Here is a 19438-nt window from a genome sequence, read left to right as displayed (position 1 = left end):
CGTGTCATCTACACTGATCCTATAGTTATGAGCAAAGCTGTGGTTTCTATGCCTTTGAATGTCTTTAATTACTAATTGATCTATAATAAAGATTTTCATATTCATTAACAAGGATATAATCGCACCAAGATCTTGAAACATTCCTTGTCTGAACTGGTGAACATCACGAACAAAAATTTTCGATAAAGCTTCATATAAATCTGGTGTCGAGTGTGGAAAGTCTATGGTGTCGATCTCCTTCCAGTTGATTTTGTCCCATTGTTTCTTATATCGACAAAATTTACGAAGTTCTTCTTTCCATGATTTGCAAATGTTGCACCACTGACTGAAGTTATTTCCGTATTTTCTACTACAGTTTATAGTACATTTCAAGCCACTGGGTATTCGTTGTAAGATATTTTGGTGTGCTGTTTCAATAGTATCTAATACAAAGTCTTGTAATTCGAATACACAAAATTTTAAACCAAGGGCAACAGAAATAAAATTGTCTAATTCTTTCCGATCAATAGCGGCCATTATCTTTCAGTGCATACAAGAGTCGATTTACACTCTGAAAGGTTTATTAAATGAAAGAACCTTAGTGAGCACGCTCACATACCCCACGTACCCACATTGTCATTGGAGAAATAAAATATGTGTAAGAAAAAAAAATTGTATAAGAAAAAAAAATTGAGTCATAATTTCATGTCAATATGCACATAGTTTGTCCTTATTATCTACAAAGTTTTTATGAAATTATGTTGTGTGGTTTCAGAGGAGTTGCGATGACAAACTGTTGCAGAAGTACATTGAAACAAATAAGTTCAAAGGGGTGCAACTCCTAGAAAAAAATTGAATCATAATTTCCTGTCGATATGCACATCTACAAAGTATGTCCTTATTATCTGAAAAGGTTTCATGAAATACTGTTGTGTGGTTTGAGAGGAGTTGCGATGACAAAAGGTTGCAGTAGCATATTGGGCAAATATGTTCAAAGGGGCGTAACTCCTGGAAAAAAATTGAATCGTAATTTCCTGTCGATATGCACATCTACGTAGTATGTCCTTATTATCTGAAAAGGTTTCATGAAATTCTGTTGTTCGGTTTGAGAGGAGTTGCGATGACAAACTGTTGCAGTAGTACATTAAAGTAAATAAGTTCAAAGGGGCGTAACTCCTAGAAAAAAAATTGAATCGCAATTTCCTGTCGATATGCACATCTACGTAGTATGTCCTTATTATCTGAAAAGGTTTCATGAAATTCTGTTGTGTGGTTTGAGAGGAGTTGCGATGACAAACTGTTGCAGTAGTACATTAAAGTAAATAAGTTCAAAGGGACGTAACTCCTAGAAAAAAAATTGAATCGCAATTTCCCGTCGATATGCACAACTACATAGTATGTCCTTATTATCTGAAAAGGTTTCGTGAAATTCTGTTGTGTGGTTTGAGAGGAGTTGCGATGACAAACTGTTGCAGTAGTACATTAAAGTAAATAAGTTCAAAGGGGCGTAACTCCTAGAAAAAAAAATTGAATAGCAATTTCCCGTCGATATGCACAACTACATAGTATGTCCTTATTATCTGAAAAGGTTTCGTGAAATTCTGTTGTGTGGTTTGAGAGGAGTTGCGATGACAAGAAACAGGACTGACGGACTGACTGACGGACGGACGGACGGACGGACTGACGGACGGACGGGTCAAAAACATTATACCCTCCGCAACCCGTTGCGTGGGGTATAATTATCATCTTTAAAGTCCGATATTCATATAGATAACATTGTGAACATAATTACGTTATCATTGGACGCACGAAATTTGAAGTGTTATCTTTATATATATATATATATATATATAGGTAAATTCTTATGGCAAGCTGTATTCCTATCAAAATATATATGCACGAAAACTTATGTTTCAATGTTGATCAAGTGGTTGGAAAACTATAAAGCTATATTTCACGAATTATTCGGCAAATTGAATTTCAGAACAGCTGTCATTAGGGAATTGTAATTAAGTACCACATAGCAAATAGTATTACTAGTTTATCCTGCACAATGACGATCACTTATACGTTTGATGAACGTTTATAGTGCAGGGATACCGGCGATCTCCTCTATCTGGTAAATGACGTCATAAAGGCGCTCATAATTGACGAGGTTTTTTTCCGGTGACAGACAAACTTGAAAGTGGTCTATTTTCAAAACAGAACTTTACAGAAAGAATGAAAATTGTCGCTTCGCTCTCCAATCTCATGTAGTCCCATTGTTGACAGCGAAAGTTGACCTTCTAAAGCATTGCATGTTGATGTTTGGATCATCAACATCAAACATAATTATGGTTAAATTAAACAAATACCGATTTTAAATTCGTATACGATTTCTGTAAGTGGTTTAGATAATGAGTAAAGGATTTTAAAAAATATCCCTACTTCTACGTAGACTCGTATTTTGGCATTCCTACAATGACATCACTAAGTTTAATTTATTAGGAATATTTCGTAATACTGATTTTCCGGATTGTAAAATAAACGTTAATAGTGTAGGGAGAGCTAAAGATGTTGAAAGTCAATCTGTTCATTTGTTTGTCTCTAGTCCGAGATTACTCTGACGTCCAACGGCTGTTTTGCCAGACAAGCTGGGGCCGTGGGACGTCAGAGCTTGTCCCATATCAAAAATTGAATATTTGCCCGTCCAAAATAGATGTGCTGCTTCGTTGCTTCTGGTGCCAACTAAAGGCCTTGGCACTTTTTGATATAGACGAGCTCTGACGTACCACAGCCCCAGTTAGTCTGACAAAACAGCGTATCACGTAATGAAACTAGAATATTAATCAGTGCACATCTAACATCCAATGGAGTTAAAATAAAGACGTCATTAACAGTCAGAGAAAAACAAGGATGTGCTGTTCCATTTGAAATGGTACAGCCAGTGGTATTTTTTCTAGCACAAAAATAAAAGTAAGTCATTAACATGCATTAAATACACTGTATGCAGTACAAGCTTTCATTCTTGAATGATAAAGAAACATTTAAAACAAATAATAAAACAAATTTAATTCAATAATAAAACAAATTTAATTCAGTAATAAAAACTGTAACAACCATTCAAAAAACAATAAAGCACACCGGCTTAAGCGTTCCATATATACTTATAATCGCTTGCCCAGTCCCTATTTTTCATACTAGAACGTGTATTGTAAAATCTAGAAAATGCTTCCCTTAGTTTCTTTTTGGAGTCTTTATCTGGATTACCAGAGAGTCGTACTCTATAATAAAAGAAAACAATGTATTATTCATGGTTAAATCAGATTATTTGTTTTTAAATCTGTTTGTAAATGGCGAGGTTTTAAATGCCATTGTGAAAACTGTAATGGATGTGTTACTGTCCGTTACGCCTCCGTTTGATTACACTATCTATCATCACTTTACCTTATGGATAAGAAAAAAAAACAGTATGTTACTGATTTCCATGCACATTTCTCTATGGTTAAGACAAAACCCAGTATGTTACTGATTGTGTTTTCAGAATAAACTTCACCAGGTACTGAAATCTTACATTTAAAAAAAAATAGATGAATGTTTCATTTCAATCATTATAACAGCGTTAAAAATACTGGGTACTATATATAGCTTGCATGCCAGTCTGTCAAGAACATTATGAATTTTTACTTTAGATTAGAACATTTTAGTTTCATGCAAGTCAGGTTCTTTGTAACGATCTCGTTCTGTTGCAGATTTCAAAAAAATACTGCTATAAAAACATCTTTTAAAAACATATTATTCCCAAACATTACTGTTCATATATATGCACCTTTAAACACAAGTCGTCATCCTAATGTCCCCTTATCAATAATTGTGTTTGGAGTAAAAGGCTGACTTGATTTTTGAATATTCATGATGACTGCTGTCACTGCTACCTATTGCAATGGTATGTGAACAAATCACAATCATACAAAGACGACAACAATAAGGAGCAAAAACACATAACGATTACATATACATCACTTCACAGAAGAAAACATGAGTTCATGCAGAAATAGGCATGCAATACATGACAAGTAAGAAGGAATTATTATAGTTAATAACACTACTTAATACAAGAGTCATTAAGTATGACATAACTTAAAAGTCGCATGATATTGTTTAATAAATAAGACGTGGACAATGATTATGTTTTATATCAGAGTTATCTCCCGTTTACCAGACGAGACTTTAACTGTGTTAAGTCTGACATATTAGTAAAGTATGTGTAATGTCTCTCTTTTGGGCGCCCCAATAGTCACTTGTAATGATGTTCAAAAGGTTAGCAAAGCAAGACATTACTGAATGATCATTATGAAACGATTACAGGGCAATGTAAGAGAAGCCAAAACCCTAATATACTGTATATTTATATAATTAAACGCATGCGTATTTAAAAAGCAGACTGAATTAGTAAGCATTTCAATCCACATACTTCCCCAACGGTCTTTTCTTGTCGAATTCGCGTTTTATTTGAACATCAATACTACACACAGACATTTCAAGAGAAGTTAGCCTGTCCAGTTCAACTTCAACACCAGGCACAGACATTTCAAGAGAAGGTAGCCTGTCCAATGAGTTCAAGTGTTTATGACGATATTGATACAATTATTATTACAATTTGATATACAATTTCGTAGCCGGCAAACACAATACATAGGTTTTATTATAAAGTGATTCCCATCTCAAAACACATTTTGAATGTTAAAAATGTATCTTGTTTCAACATTCAACATAAAATAGTTAAGAACAAATATAAAAGCAAAATATTGTAATGCCAGATATGTGTATAAATATTAATTCAAGTAAACACAATGAATGTCAAAAAGAAACCTAACAACGACACATAGGTGTTGACCTTGAGCGGAAAAGCTAAATTAAATTTAAAGATTTGACAATAACAAGCAGCTTTCTATGGCTAACTTACTGCCTTAATAATGCCAAGACATGTTCATTAGAAACTTGGTAATAGATAATACCTACCCCGAATTACTTCCCTCCGCAGCTTTAAGCGATTGGTTACGTAACCACTGACCAGAACTCTGGTAATTGTCCTGTTGTAATTGAGAAAAAGATAAAAATAAAAACATATCATGCAGATGACTTATATTTTCTCATAGTGTTGTAACTTTTATTGATATGTTACAACGATTATATGAAATTCACAAAATCCTGAACTTATAACGTGTACGGATCTGTATGCGGATGATATCATGTTCTGGTGATGACTCTTTAATTTCAAATATTCACTGACTCTCTGTACCAAAAATAAAATCTAATGAACAACGTGCTGACCTTTACTGGTAGTAGAAATGCGCCCTGTTATGATTATTTTGGTAATATATGTCTTCAACATTTTTTAATTCTTATACATCCTTAGCTTTTGCATATTCGGCTTTGCGGTTATGATGACAACTCTAAAAAAACGTTTCAGACGCATGTCATTAAAAGTTTTCAAGTGTATCAGCACTGAGTCTATACCGCTGCTGTAGACCTATCTGTCCCGGAACTATCGGCCTCTAAGTTATTACCAACTCAGTATTCAGTACTTCGCAACTGACATGATTCTCTTCAAAATTGTTCGTTCAAGTTTTTCAGCTCTTCGTCTATACCACTTCCGCGCTTCATATAAAATGTACTTAGGTCAGCGCTTTTACAATAAATTTATATGAAAAAGCATTCAGTTTTTAAATAAATTGCAACCAAACTGTTGTTGGGTAGAGTTTACATCATTCGGCTTTGAGCGTTTAAACTAAACGGTAGGTATCTTAAATATTTTTTTTTCCAAAAGGATTTATTCAGAGTTTTTATTTGTCGGTTTATATGGAAATAAATGACACAAAAGTCATTAAAACAGTTCAACAATACTAAATAACACTTAATATTCAAAATATCTACAAACTGTACATCGAATCTAAGGTAATTTTAGTATATTAAATTAGATAGGTGATCTCCTGCAGCATGTCAGTTCCTGCTGAAGTATTTTACGTTTAAAAGGTACTTTATATGTATATGTATAGGGTTACATTTATCTAATTGTGTATCTGTACCTTTCTTCTACTCAATATAACTTTAAACTTTGATCATATTCATGAATAAATATTTTTCTACTCACCAACATGTAAGATGGTAGCCCTTTTAATGCTTCAGGTGTTTTGATTGGTTCTCTAAATGGTGGTCCTCCTAATGTCTTCAAATTAAAACAAAATAGGTATTACATTAATTCGTCTTTAGTGTCGGTTAATCACTAGTTATTGAAAAAAATAATACACATGATACAACAAAAGAAAATCTACTTTACACATCTACTAATACTTAGAGCAACACACTCTCTCCCACTTTCTATGGTATGTCAGATATAGAAAATAAATTATTCATAACTAGAAAATGATAAATTTATAATGTTTCCCAATTTTGAAATGGGTAATTTGCGTTCCATTTCCAATAAAGTTAATTAGTAAGCATAAAACCGCTACATCTTCATTTCAAATTGAGTACTTCTTGTGTTACGATTCATTGTGTGATAATGAATTAGTATTTAATGTATTCGAACAACACATATTTATGGGATATGAGTATGAATTGTGTAATATACCGCTTAGCGGGATGTTTAAAGAGATAATTGACAAGGAAAACAGTTAAGCCTGCCAATTGATATTTTATCGTGTGTTTTTCTATGTTGTGATGTTATGCTATTGTTTCAGAAAAAGGGAGAAGGCTTGGTACCATTAAGACGTTTAATCCCGCTGCAAATGTTTGCACCTGTCCTAAGTCAGGAATCTGATGTACAGTAGTTGTCGTTTGTTTATGTAATTTATACGTGTTATCGTTTCTGTTTTTTTTATACAGATTAGACCGTTGGTTTTCCCGTTTGAATGCTTTTACACTAGTAATTTTGGGGCTCTTTATAGCTTGTTCGGTGTGAACCAAGACTCCGTGTTGAAGGCCGTGCATTGACCTATAATGGTTTACTTTTTTAAATTGTTATTTTGATGGAGAGTTGTCTCATTGGCGCTCACAGCACATCTTCCTATATCTATGTCATCGTCTCTTAGTCGACCAGTCTTTTGATCTTATTTAAAAAGCTAATTGCTTAGCAGAGAAGATTCAAAACTAATTTCTAATACTTCGTTTGACCATGTTCGAATTGTTCATGTTTGGGATAACTCAAACCTCCTCCTAACCTTGGTCTTGTTTTGATAACAATGATTTCAAAGTTAGTATTCAAAGTTATAAGTTTGACGAAATCTATGTAATTAGGATGTACGATATTTGCAGTCCTCATTTTTGGTGATATAAGATATCTTATATTATTTTTAAAGACAAATTGTATTTCCATTAAATTTCAGGGTTGTAATTGAGGGTTAAAACACCAGGCCTTATAAGACCAAATCCTCACCAATGGTTTGATTTTGATTTGCGTTCTTTTTGGAATGGCTCGAATGGGTTTGATCAACGATGGCTTATCCTGTAATTACTTACATGAGGAGGTTGATCTGAATTAATGTTTGTTGATTCTCTATCTACTCCATGTGGAGACTCACGAACTGGAGTTATATTTGGCACATTTTCATAAACATATGTTTTAGTTTTTCCACTTTTGTTTTTTAGACTACGATCAACAGCCGGAAGTAGTTCACCTAACGGAAGGTTAACACTTGTATGAGCTCTATAAAAATCCAAGTATGGAAATCTTGTTTTATTAAGAAGCTCAGTTTGAGCTAGTCTTTGACTATGTTCTTCACGTATACTCCGAACATTCTTTTTAGACACTGGTCTTTGTGAACTTGTGTTAAATTTAAGTTCTGGACTTGTACAATACAACGGATATTGAGTTCTATCAGTCTGAAGACTTGAATTAGAGCGTACTAAAGTTTTCTGTTGGTCATAAAATTCTTTTTGATTATTTATAGCTGTTTTATTCTGCTCGATTTGATTTTTACCTTCCTTTGCATCCTGAATACTAATTGTCCTCACTGTTAACCGAGTGGATCTAAGTTCACGTATTTTGACCATATCGGCAATATCTCTCTGACTTCCCATTTGTGAATATGTCCTCTCCAATAGTTTTGTAATATTATCTGACGTACCATCTTGGTATCCTGTCTTGTAGTATTTGAATGGACCAGACAGTATATCAGTCCTGTCGGTGTCAAGGTCTTTTACACCTTCGTCTTCAGAGTCCCCATATAACTGGGATCTGAGAGTACTTTGGTGCGTATATGAAAATTTGGTAGGCTTACGAGCTGAGTTGAAAGATTTGAAGTCACTATCAAGATCTAAATATGGCATAGCCCAACCACTTAGGTCTGTCTCCTGATTCCTACAAGTAAATTTCCTGTCTCTATTTAGCTTTTCGTCCGCACTAGAAGATTTCGATCCATACCCTTCATCTTCCTCATCATACACCCCATTATCTATCGATTGATATAGTTTGGCACATTTAAGGAGTCGTTTGAGTTTAGATGTATTACCAGGGTTAGTCCATGCACTATCGTCTTCAGTACTAACACTTCTACACCGTTTTGTCGGTCGTAATTTCTCGAAATCTTCCGGGATGCTTTGTGACTTTGAGATGATCCCCATATCATCCTTACTTCTGCTCCTTAGAAGTCTTCTTTTGTGATCATTATCAGAAACAGAACTTGAATGGGCAGATTTTACTGCACTTTGATTTCTATATCTTATCGGTTTCTGTTCTGTTTCTTTCTTTTCAGTGACAAAGAAGTTTGAATGAAGACTATGTTTCTCAAAAGTTTCGGGATCATAATGTCCAGAACACCGGCTCCTCGGGACATGTCGAAAAACAAAATCTTCAGTAGTTATTCGAAGTTTTCTATCTTCAATAAAACATTATTTTATCAGAATATAATTGTACTCAGCTAGATACATGTAAGTAAGGACGGGAGAATTTTTTATAATTTAAATTACAACAGATTTGTTTTCAAATATTATTGTATTCAGCTAAATAACAAACGAAGAAAAAAGAAAATAAAGCACTATTTTATAATTCAAATTACAGATTGGATCAATGTCACGTATCGATGGTCCCACCCGTTTAAATATTATAATATATTTTTATTTTCTATCTGCCTTGCACAACATACCTATAGTTTTATTTGTGAATGTGTTATCGTTTAGATTTTGCATGAAATATTTTTCACTGAACATTAAGCTTGTAACAAAACAAACTCTCAATGATAGGTCATATTAAGTGGGGGACAATTATGGTGTGATCTCTTTATGGTGTTTTACAACTTCTTGATAAGCCTACATTTGTCTAAGCCTTGTGTATAATTCTGTATATATTTACCTTTCTTTGCCTGTATCAGTAATTGTATCTTCACCCATTCAACGACACCTAAAACAGGACATATAATTTAGTTATAGCTTTCATAGCTGGTTCTACATACAACGGAGTTTATACAGACTAGTAGAAGATGTTCATGGTTCACTGATAAATTTTTGAAAGAGGCAGGTAAAATATAAAAAAAGAAGATGTGGTATAATTGCCAATGAGACAACTCTCCACAAGAGACCAAAATGACACAGAAAGTAACAAATATAGCTATTAGAAAATGTATCCGTAAGGCTTGTTTCATTCCTTTTCAGTCCAACACAATGACAACAAAAAAATGTCCCCCATCAATCTAGATTGCCAGCATGTCCTCTTTTAATTCAAAATATTGTCTCGCTACAAGTTCTTTATTTTTTATCAATACGTTTTGTTTTGACTCCTTTCAAAATGCTTGTCTATAATGATTGTGTGTTTTCGCTCGTTACATGGTGGCATACCATCAAAGTCTTCAAGTTCGCTAAAAGTGAACGATATGTTCAAAAGGCCGCATTGCATAAGCAATTAAAAGTAGGTTTCTAAATCATGTAAATGTTAATATTTCTAACTTTTTTTCTATTTGTAAAAACGTTTTTAATTTCCCCTTTTAATATTTATATCAATATAAGTATACAAAGGTGTGTTGGTTTATAGCTTCTTGACCTTATGCTCCCAAGTATAATAGTTTCTGTATTAAATATTTAAACATTTTAAACAGAATATTAAAAGATGTAAAAGAATGTTTATTTTCAAAGTGAATAGCAGAACTTGTCATATCAAAATATCTCAATGAGTTAACATTAAAAAATAATGTCCAGATTTCCAACAGTGAAATGGCAATAAGTTTTCCTAAATTCAATTAAAATATTTCAAAACCCATTGAAACATACAATACACTTTTCAGTATATCTTTGTTAATGAGTAGTTTTTCTATGGTACTTAACAAATTTTATGGCCTACTACAAACCGGATTGCTTGATCAACCATCAATTAAGAAAAAATGTTACGAGAGTTTTATTTATCAGTCATTTAAATTTATAAATAAACATATTTTGAATTAAACGATCAATCGTAAAAAATATTAAATATATCTCTGCATGCATTATACTTTACAAAAATACAGAGAGACAAACAAACAAGATTACTGTATACTCAGACGGCTTGTTTAATACCAAATTAATGACGATAATACGTTGTATATAGTCTACATATATAATGAATACCTTCTCCACTGTCGGGTGTAATCCAACCACAAAGTTTCTCAAATCGTAAGGTTTTTCTGAAAATATTTAGAAAAATTATAGAATGTATATATCTCAAAATTTAATGGGTTTACTTTTTATATATAAGATTTTAACGATAAAGTCAAATGTCACAAACACAAGCTGGATACTGATGAAAATCTACTATAGTAAAAATAAACTTAAAGTAAGTTGTAAGCATCGGAAAAGGGAGGTTTGGTACCATTAAAACGTTTAATCCCGCTGCAATTGTTTGCATCTGTCCAAAGGCATGAATCTGATGTTCAGTGGTTGTCGTTTGTTTATGTGGTTCATAAGTGTTCAAAGATTATACCGTTGGTTTTCCAGTTTGAATGGTTTTACAATAGTATTTTTGGGGCCCTTTATAGCTGGCTGTTCGGTGTGAGCCTATGGAAGAACCGTAACTTGACCTATAATGGTTTACTTTTTATAAATTGTGACTTGGTTGGAGAGTTGTCTCATTGGCACTCATACCACATCTTCCTAAATCTATAGACTCCGAATTGAAGTCTGTTGAATAAATAGCAGCAATACGACCGCCATTTCATGGCTGTTTGTGTGTGCATTTGTATAGCATTTATTTTCGCAACATGCAATCGTTAAAACATTCAGTATCACAAGATAGGGTAACATACATATTTACAACTAGATGTGTTGATTTCCGGTTATTCATTATAATATATAACCCTATTGGAGAAGGATGTTTGTTAGTACAAATGTGAATCGGTATATAGTGGTTCAAGGTACAATTTCTGATTTATTGTAAGAACTGAGACGCGACAGTAAGGGACTCTACTACTTTTAAGTAAGATTGATATGTTGATTGATTGGTGTTTAATGCTACTTTCAAAACTATTGTGCTATTTAGTGGCGGTCATTTTTAATTGTTAGGACAACTAATAATGCTTTTTTTTCTTGAAAGTCGCTTAAAAATCAACATATCATACACTGAATCTTTTAATTAAATGAAAGAAATTCTAACATGTTAAATACTCGCCGAATTAATCTAGATAAAGATATTAAATACAACTATGTCTTACCTTCTTCTTCCTGGAGGCATTTTAAAACATTTATATCCCCCTATTTATGTCATGAAATTATATGAAAATAATTGACTTCAATCAAACGATTTCCTTCTTCCAGAATTAATACAAAACAGTTTACTACCACACCTCACATATCAATGAAAATTACTTTGAATGTTTAAAGATCCAACATTAGATCATACTAAAATATGACTAAATCGATAACTGACTTGCCATTCCCCGAATAAATCTCTTATGTTAAAGTACTTGTCAGCATTGTAATCAGATAATCAATTTAAATGTAAACAATACTTCAAGATGACCGTCTTGAGATAAATAAATTGTATTGTTAGTTTTCTATCTTAAATCTCAATTTAACAATATGCATTGTGTATTTCACTTTCTTGAATGATTTATAGTACCGAAGAGTTATAAACACGTTATCGAGTTAAGTATGCAACTTATGCTGTTTTTAGTCAACATCTGGATGTATTTACATATGCTTAATCCTTCGCTTTGTTTGAACAATACGGACTTTTCTACATATTTTGTCCTGATATCAAACATAAGTGTTTGGTAAATAAAAAATCAAATTAAATGTTGATGTTTTAGGAAGTCAGAATAACTTTGAAAGAAGGCTGAATATAATATCTTGTTGAAAGATAAAAGAAGATGGGGTATGAGTGCAAATGAGATGAAACTCTCCATCCAAGTCACAATTTGTAAATTTAACCATTATAGATCAATTGTCAAATTCTGTAAATCTTTCAAAGAGACAATTTCAACTTTAAATATTGTGAAATATTCCTTGTGTAATCAACACTCCTGCGTCAAGTGTATCATGACAGGACACATAGGCCCTAAAATATTGCATCATCTGAAAAACATATATATGTTCAGATTGTTTATAGATCTAATATTTATATTAATATTTACTGTTTGCTTTAAATCACAAGTCTTTTAAAGAAAAGACAAAAACAGTCTTTTTTTTATGATATGTGACATAGATTGAATGATTGTTGTTCGTAAAATGTCCAGTGGCAAACGTTTCAATCATTTTGAGGACGAGAAGAAATCAACAATAGCATCAACATGTATGTCATGTAACAGGGACATCCGGGATAACATCAACATGTATGTCATGTAACAGGGACATCCGGGATATCATCAACATGTATGTCATGTAACAGGAACATCCGGGATAACATCAACATGTATGTCATGTAACAGGGACATCCGGGATAACATCAACATGTATGTCATGTAACGAGGGACATCCGGTATAACATCAACATTTATGTCATGTAACAGGGACATCCGGGATAACATCAACATGTATGTCATGTTACAGAAGCATCCGGGATAACATCAACATGTATGTCATGTAACAGGGACATCCGGGATAACATCAACATGTATGTCATGTAACAGGGACATCCGGGATAACATCAACATGTATGTCATGTTACAGGGACATCCGGGATAACATCAACATGTATGTCATGCTACAGGGACATCCGGGATAGCATCAACATGTATGTTATGTAACAGGGACATCCGGGATAAGATCAACATGTATGTCATGTTACAGGGGCATCCGGGATAACATCAACATGTATTTCATGTTACAGGGGCATCCGGGATAACATCAACATGTATGTCATGTAACAGGGGCATCCGGGATATCAGCATGTATGTCATGTAACAGGGACATCCGGGATAACATCAACATGTATGTCATGTTACAGAGACATCCGGGATAACATCAACATGTATGTCATGTTACAGGGGCATCCGGGATAACATCAACATGTATGTCATGTAACAGGGGCATCCGGGATAACATCAACATGTATGTCATGTAACAGGGACATCCGGGATAACATCAACATGTATGTCATGTAACAGGGACATCGGGGATAACATCAACATGAATGTCATGTAACAGGGGCATCCGGGATAAAAGGCGAAAAAATTTGATCTACATCAAAGGGTAATGATAAATTGGTTAGGGAGAGACATTTTGCATTGCAATCGACCACTTGCGGACCCCTCACGTACTAGATGAATGTGTTATTATCGTGCAGAGAGCATGGCAAAGGTCGAAAGACGGCCAAAATTTACCATATTTCTATGCTTGTGTGTGATATATTAAGAAACAAAGTAAGTCGTAAAGTGTAAACATAACTTTGACAAATGACAATTGAGGTTCACCTTGTTTGGTTAAGATTAAAAGAAGATCTTCAATAAAGTCTAATAAATAACAAAGATCTCTTAAGTCTTAGGGTTTTATAAACTTAATTTGATATGAAACTTAATAAAACTTTTTGATAAGAGATGGTTTATTGTTAAATATAACAAATCACTACATCTAATGTTTATCAACTGTGTACCTTTAAACAAATGATATTCAAATAAAAGTTTTATTAAATTGTATATGCAATTGTAATAGTTCTTACGTGCTAAAGTCTATAAAGAAAAATATATTATACAGGACATACTTTCTTTGAACAAAAGAAATAAAAGGAAAATTTAAAAAAAAAATCACCGAAAGATAACGGTCAAACGTTAATACTTTAAAAGCATTTAAAACAAAACCAAACCTATTCTTAACATGGGATTCAAAATTAATATTAAAAACCATTCATGTCATAGTGTTGAAACTCATATGCAATATACTTAGACAGAGTTTTCTATCAAGGAATGTCCGAATTTGTCTCCAACGAACAAAGGCATGATGAACAGAGATTTCTCAATAAATTTGACATTATGAATCCCAAATGATAACAAAACGGTGATAAAATGGATAAATATCACGATCGTATATTGACCAGTAGACTTAAATATTCAAGAGATATTTGTTTGGTATCTTTTTCATTGTATATTATAGGGTTATTGCATGAATATTGGGGAATATTGTCCCGAGTAGAATTTTATATTGCACGAGCTTGCGAGTGCAATATACGTTCTACGAGGGACAATATTCCCCAATATTCATGCAATAAGCCTTTTATTGTATAGCAATATAATATTTAAAAGTAAAAATTGGTGTAAACTAAGATTTTGTCGTTAATGACGTCATGAATTTTGAAGAATTATTGCACTAGTGCAATATTATAGGGTTATTGCATGAATATTGGGGAATATTGTCCCGAGTAGAATTTTATATTGCACGAGCTTGCGAGTGCAATATACGTTCTACGAGGGACAATATTCCCCAATATTCATGCAATAGCCCTTTTATTGTATAACAATATAATATTTGAAAGTAAAAATTGGTTTAAACTAAGATTTTATATTTGATGACGTCATGAACTTTGAAGATTTATTGCACTAGTGCAATATTAGAATTTATTGCACGCTAACTTTTGGTTACTTTCTGTGGGAAAAATTATATTGCTATGTAATAAATTATGTTATTTTTTCCCTTCCAATTCCATTTCTTTGGAGATTTTATTAACAAATCGTACTGTAGACTTGTTTTTATCGACGAAACATATCTAAAAATATATTAACATTAGGTTGCTGTCTCATATACCCCCACATCTTTTTTCCATTCATACTAGAATAATGTCATTTGTCATTTGTGACCTAAATACTATATAAACTAAATAACTAATTACAAGTGCATGTCTCTGTACTTGAAGAAGTGACACAGTTATGTCAAATTTAATTGAATTTTAATTAAAGTTACTGTATGTTTAACAATTGTACATTTAAATGATAATTTAAACATGTTAAATGATAGGCAGTTTATCAGATCACAAGGTGAATAAAGGTTTAGAACTGGCTGAGATCAAATGGTTAATAAGATTTAATATGACTACAGCTATACATTAATAATCTGGTTAAAAAGACTAACTATAATCTACACAACTTCAAAACACACAAATCTTAATCGTATAATTATACAAAGATTAACCCTTTTGATGTTTTAATGAATGATTCACTATTCAAAGTTAAAATAAAATGTAAGTGACCTAAGAAATAAATGAATCAACAAATAACAAGAGTTTACTTTACAATATGGGTCTGAATCATTGTTGAAGGAAGGTGACCTGCGTACACCTACATCATTTAATGGCATTCATGCCACATCTCTTTATTTTTATATATGACACCACTTGGTACCACATTCAATGAATGTATATGCATGAATGATTTTTTGACATCTTACAACAGAAACCATACTGCATTATAAGAAAACTGGGGGTGAATATATATATAACAAAAGGAAGATGCACTATGAATGCCAATGAGACAACTCTTCACAAGAGACCAAATGACACAAAATTCACAACTATAGGTCATCCTACGGTCTTCAACAATGAGCAAAGCCCAAAGGCCTCGAAATGAAAAATGTGAAACAATTCAAACGAGAAAACTGACGGCCAAATTTATGTACAAATAAATAAACAAAAACAAATCTGTAACACAGCAATAAACGACAAAGACTGAATTACAGACTCATGACTTGGGACAGGCATATAAATACAGAATGTGCCAGGGTTAAACATGTTAAACCCTACCCCTAACCTTGGAAGTAGTGTAACAGTACAACATGAGAACGAACTACGAAAATCAGTTAGAAAAGGCTTAACTCATGGATGGATACACATAGAAATACATCTCTCAAAATCAGAGAGTCGACGTTGCCCGGTACTTGTACATCCCAACAACGACAATATCGCAAAGTACAGTTATGAGAGTACACGCTTACTGACCGGTATATCAAAGCCAAAAACAACTAATAAAAAAATGCATCTAAGACAAATTTTCAATCAGTACGCATCCAACATTCAATAATCATATTTTAAACTACTTTTTCAGAACGATACTGCCCGGCCCTTTTGCCTGATTCAAAATTCTAAATGCCATAAGTCAGCAAAAGCGCATCCTGTAAATCAACATTTTTTTTTCAACAAAAAATATTTCACCATTGACGGGCACAACGGGAAAAAATTGACAACTTTACTGTTTGATTTTTGACAATAGGACGTATTGACGGACATGGGGAAATACTATTTATGCTTAGGTGAAGGAATGGCGGGTGTATAAAAATGAAATTATATGTTTGCGAAATGTCGCATCAAAAAGATCACCAAATCTGTTTATTACTGCAACACTTAAAGTTAGAGAGATCTAAGGTTGCCACGATAATAGTTTAATATGTACTAAAGTGGCAAAAAAATGGGACAAAGAACAGACATATTCAATATCATTTAATTTAAGACAGAGGTGTAAAACAATTATTTCGTCTCAAGTAACAAATTTCTACTTTAAAACTTCTGTAAGAAATTATTATACCTCTTTTACACAAAGGTCATTAAAACAAGTGAATCTGTTCACTAATGGTACCCTGCCCCGCTAAAATTTTAAGGAAAACAGGAAGTTGTTAAGTAATGAATCTGAAAACGTATCACACGGTATAGCTGAATCATATAAACACTAAAACTAAATTTCACAAATCCTTGTAATGTAGTTCCTGAGAAAAATGCTACGAGAAATATTCATAGGACGAACGGACGGACAGACGGACAGAGAATGAAAGCCAGGGATGTATATTAAGGTGAATGCAAGGGGACCAGGTGGATGAGACCTCTGATGGAGCAACATATATCGTCAATGAATATACATTTGAACATTTCCATCTCCAAACGTATACAATTAAAATAAGAAGAAATGTTAGAAACTATATGAATAAAAGAAACTAAAAGAAAAAGCTAATGGCATATATTTCCATTTTTGCCGGAAGCAGGAACAACCTTAGTTTATTACAAGTTCTTTGATACACCAACGGGGAGTTTTGAGAGAAAAATGTTATAGCACTAACTCCTGTGTCGGTGATACCTTAAGGGACTAACATTAAACGTGTATTGTAATGTGGATTATAGTAATATAGCATACTTTCATGATAATCATATCAAATAACTTTTCATCTATCTAAAAGGTTAATATTTCTTTATTCTGATGCAGAAGATGTATGTGTTCTATTATAAAAAAAAAAGTGTGAAAAATTGGAACTATTTGCTTTTGGTGGGTTAATTGTGTATGTAACAAAACCGAAGGCAAACATTATTGAAAAATATTTCGAATATGTAGACTAGCATATCATAGAAATTTTATATTCCAAGAAGGAAGAAAAATAGCGACTTCAAATATTTCGAAACGTTTGAAAAGCAGTGGTCGGGTGAACTATTTGATACGTAATCCCTACGACACTTTCTATTCCAATATAAAACTTCAGAGACGAAATATATATAAACATACACACCACTAAAGAACATATGTGTGTAACTACTATAGTTTAAGTAACTTTTACCTTTGCTGTGTCGCCTGGAATGCCCTTTCTCTGGGAAAATTAAAGCACAATTTGTCTCCACGAACTGACTTCTCCCTCTGAATGGAATAAACACTTCTCTCAGGGTTAAGAGTCTTTTCTCGATGGAGAGATATCGGGATGCGATCTTTATTGTCTCTTTGCATTTGTATTCCACCGAAAGACGACTCTCTCCTTATTCCAAAGCAAAAACGATCTTGAAATTTTGACATTTCTATTTTCCCATTTTCACGGTCCGATTTCCCATATAATTATCTCACTCATATTAAAGTTATAGTTTCATTCACTAATTATGTTACTGAATATCGAGGCGAGAAACATATGATAGTGGTTTGTCTTTATGACCGCTACCCGTTGTTCGAAGTAATTGATGTTACGATTATTTCTTTATGTATTAGGTAAAAAGAGGTATTTAATCATGGTGTCCTATACATCCAATGTGCAGTTCCGTGACGATAATTCTATAGTAAATACCATGTAATGTATGTATGATAAACTTTGAGCATTTAAAATATTAAGCAGGGTTTCAATGAAACCAAAATAGAAATTAATTCTTCCTGTTGAATTTTACTGTTGACTAAAACATTTAATCTATGTACATTTAAAATATTGAAGAGTCTCAAATGCATCGAAATATTATAATGCGTCGGGTTAAACGCTTTCAATAGCTTTTGTGTTACATTAGAGACTAAAAGTTAGAATACAATGGCAAGTAATATAAAGTTAAAATCGTTTGTCGAGTGTTCTAGTGCAAATCTAATATCCAATTTCCTTCAACATATATAGCAGTTAAACATAAAGTTTAAAAGATCCCATTTTCATTATCAACAATTAGTCTTCATGTCAAAACATCCTTATTGTATAAATGTTAGTTGTTCCCCATTCACAGCAAGTACAATTGGTCAAATCACAAGACCCTATCACTGTCAACAACACGTCAAAGCATAGGGTCCTGTGGCTCTTTTCACTTAAAATAATACGACCAAAATCGAGCACGGCTTGATAAATGATCTAGGTATTGACAGTTCACTTGAAAATTCAACATACTCGGTCTACCCCCTCGACACTGGTACCTCTGATAACTATTAAAACATTTGAATTTTCTACACTTCATACAAGTATTCCCCATTCCAAACTAAAAGACAAATTGAAATAGATGGTATAACTATGTTTCATAAAAAAGAATGGCCATAGTAGATACAAGTATCTTGTTTTAGGGATGGATACATCCTACTTTGTAAAGAATCACTCTGATTCAAATAAAAAATTCTCTAAAACTGACATTATCAATATGCTTATTTTCTTGATAACAACATATTTGTTACCTTTAGAGAACGTGTGTTTCAACATACTATTCCAATGAGAACCAATTGTGCCACTCTTCTTGTCAGCTTTTATCTTTATACTTACGAGGCTGACTTCATACAGGAACGTCTTAGGAAGTATGAAAAGACGTTAGCAATATCCTTTAACTTTACTT

The 19438-nt window shown here is 33.0% G+C and overlaps 1 protein-coding gene across 4 annotated transcripts; it reads right to left on the bottom strand.

Moving 5' to 3' along the window:
* Positions 1-3013: 3013 nt before the first annotated feature.
* Positions 3014-18466, bottom strand: LOC139504787 (uncharacterized). 4 transcript variants are annotated; one of them, XM_071294754.1, is made up of 8 exons: positions 17941-18399; positions 10555-10610; positions 9311-9358; positions 7480-8837; positions 6113-6187; positions 4981-5051; positions 4433-4564; positions 3014-3242 (listed from the first exon to the last, which is right to left on the bottom strand). In XM_071294754.1, exons 1-8 carry the CDS (start codon positions 18168-18170, stop codon positions 3107-3109), a joined length of 2106 nt encoding a protein of 701 aa, XP_071150855.1. In that variant the 5' UTR covers positions 18171-18399; the 3' UTR covers positions 3014-3106. The 4 variants fall into 4 exon arrangements, with proteins under 4 accessions (XP_071150855.1, XP_071150857.1, XP_071150856.1 ...); XM_071294756.1 differs by lacking the exon at positions 17941-18399 and adding an exon at positions 11634-11790; XM_071294755.1 differs by lacking the exon at positions 4433-4564 and having other exon boundaries at positions 17941-18466.
* Positions 18467-19438: the final 972 nt, after the last annotated feature.

The sequence above is a fragment of the Mytilus edulis genome, chromosome 1, assembly GCF_963676685.1.
Source record: "Mytilus edulis chromosome 1, xbMytEdul2.2, whole genome shotgun sequence".
Lineage (NCBI taxonomy): Eukaryota > Metazoa > Mollusca > Bivalvia > Mytilida > Mytilidae > Mytilus > Mytilus edulis.
This window is presented reverse-complemented; position numbering and strand designations above follow the sequence as displayed.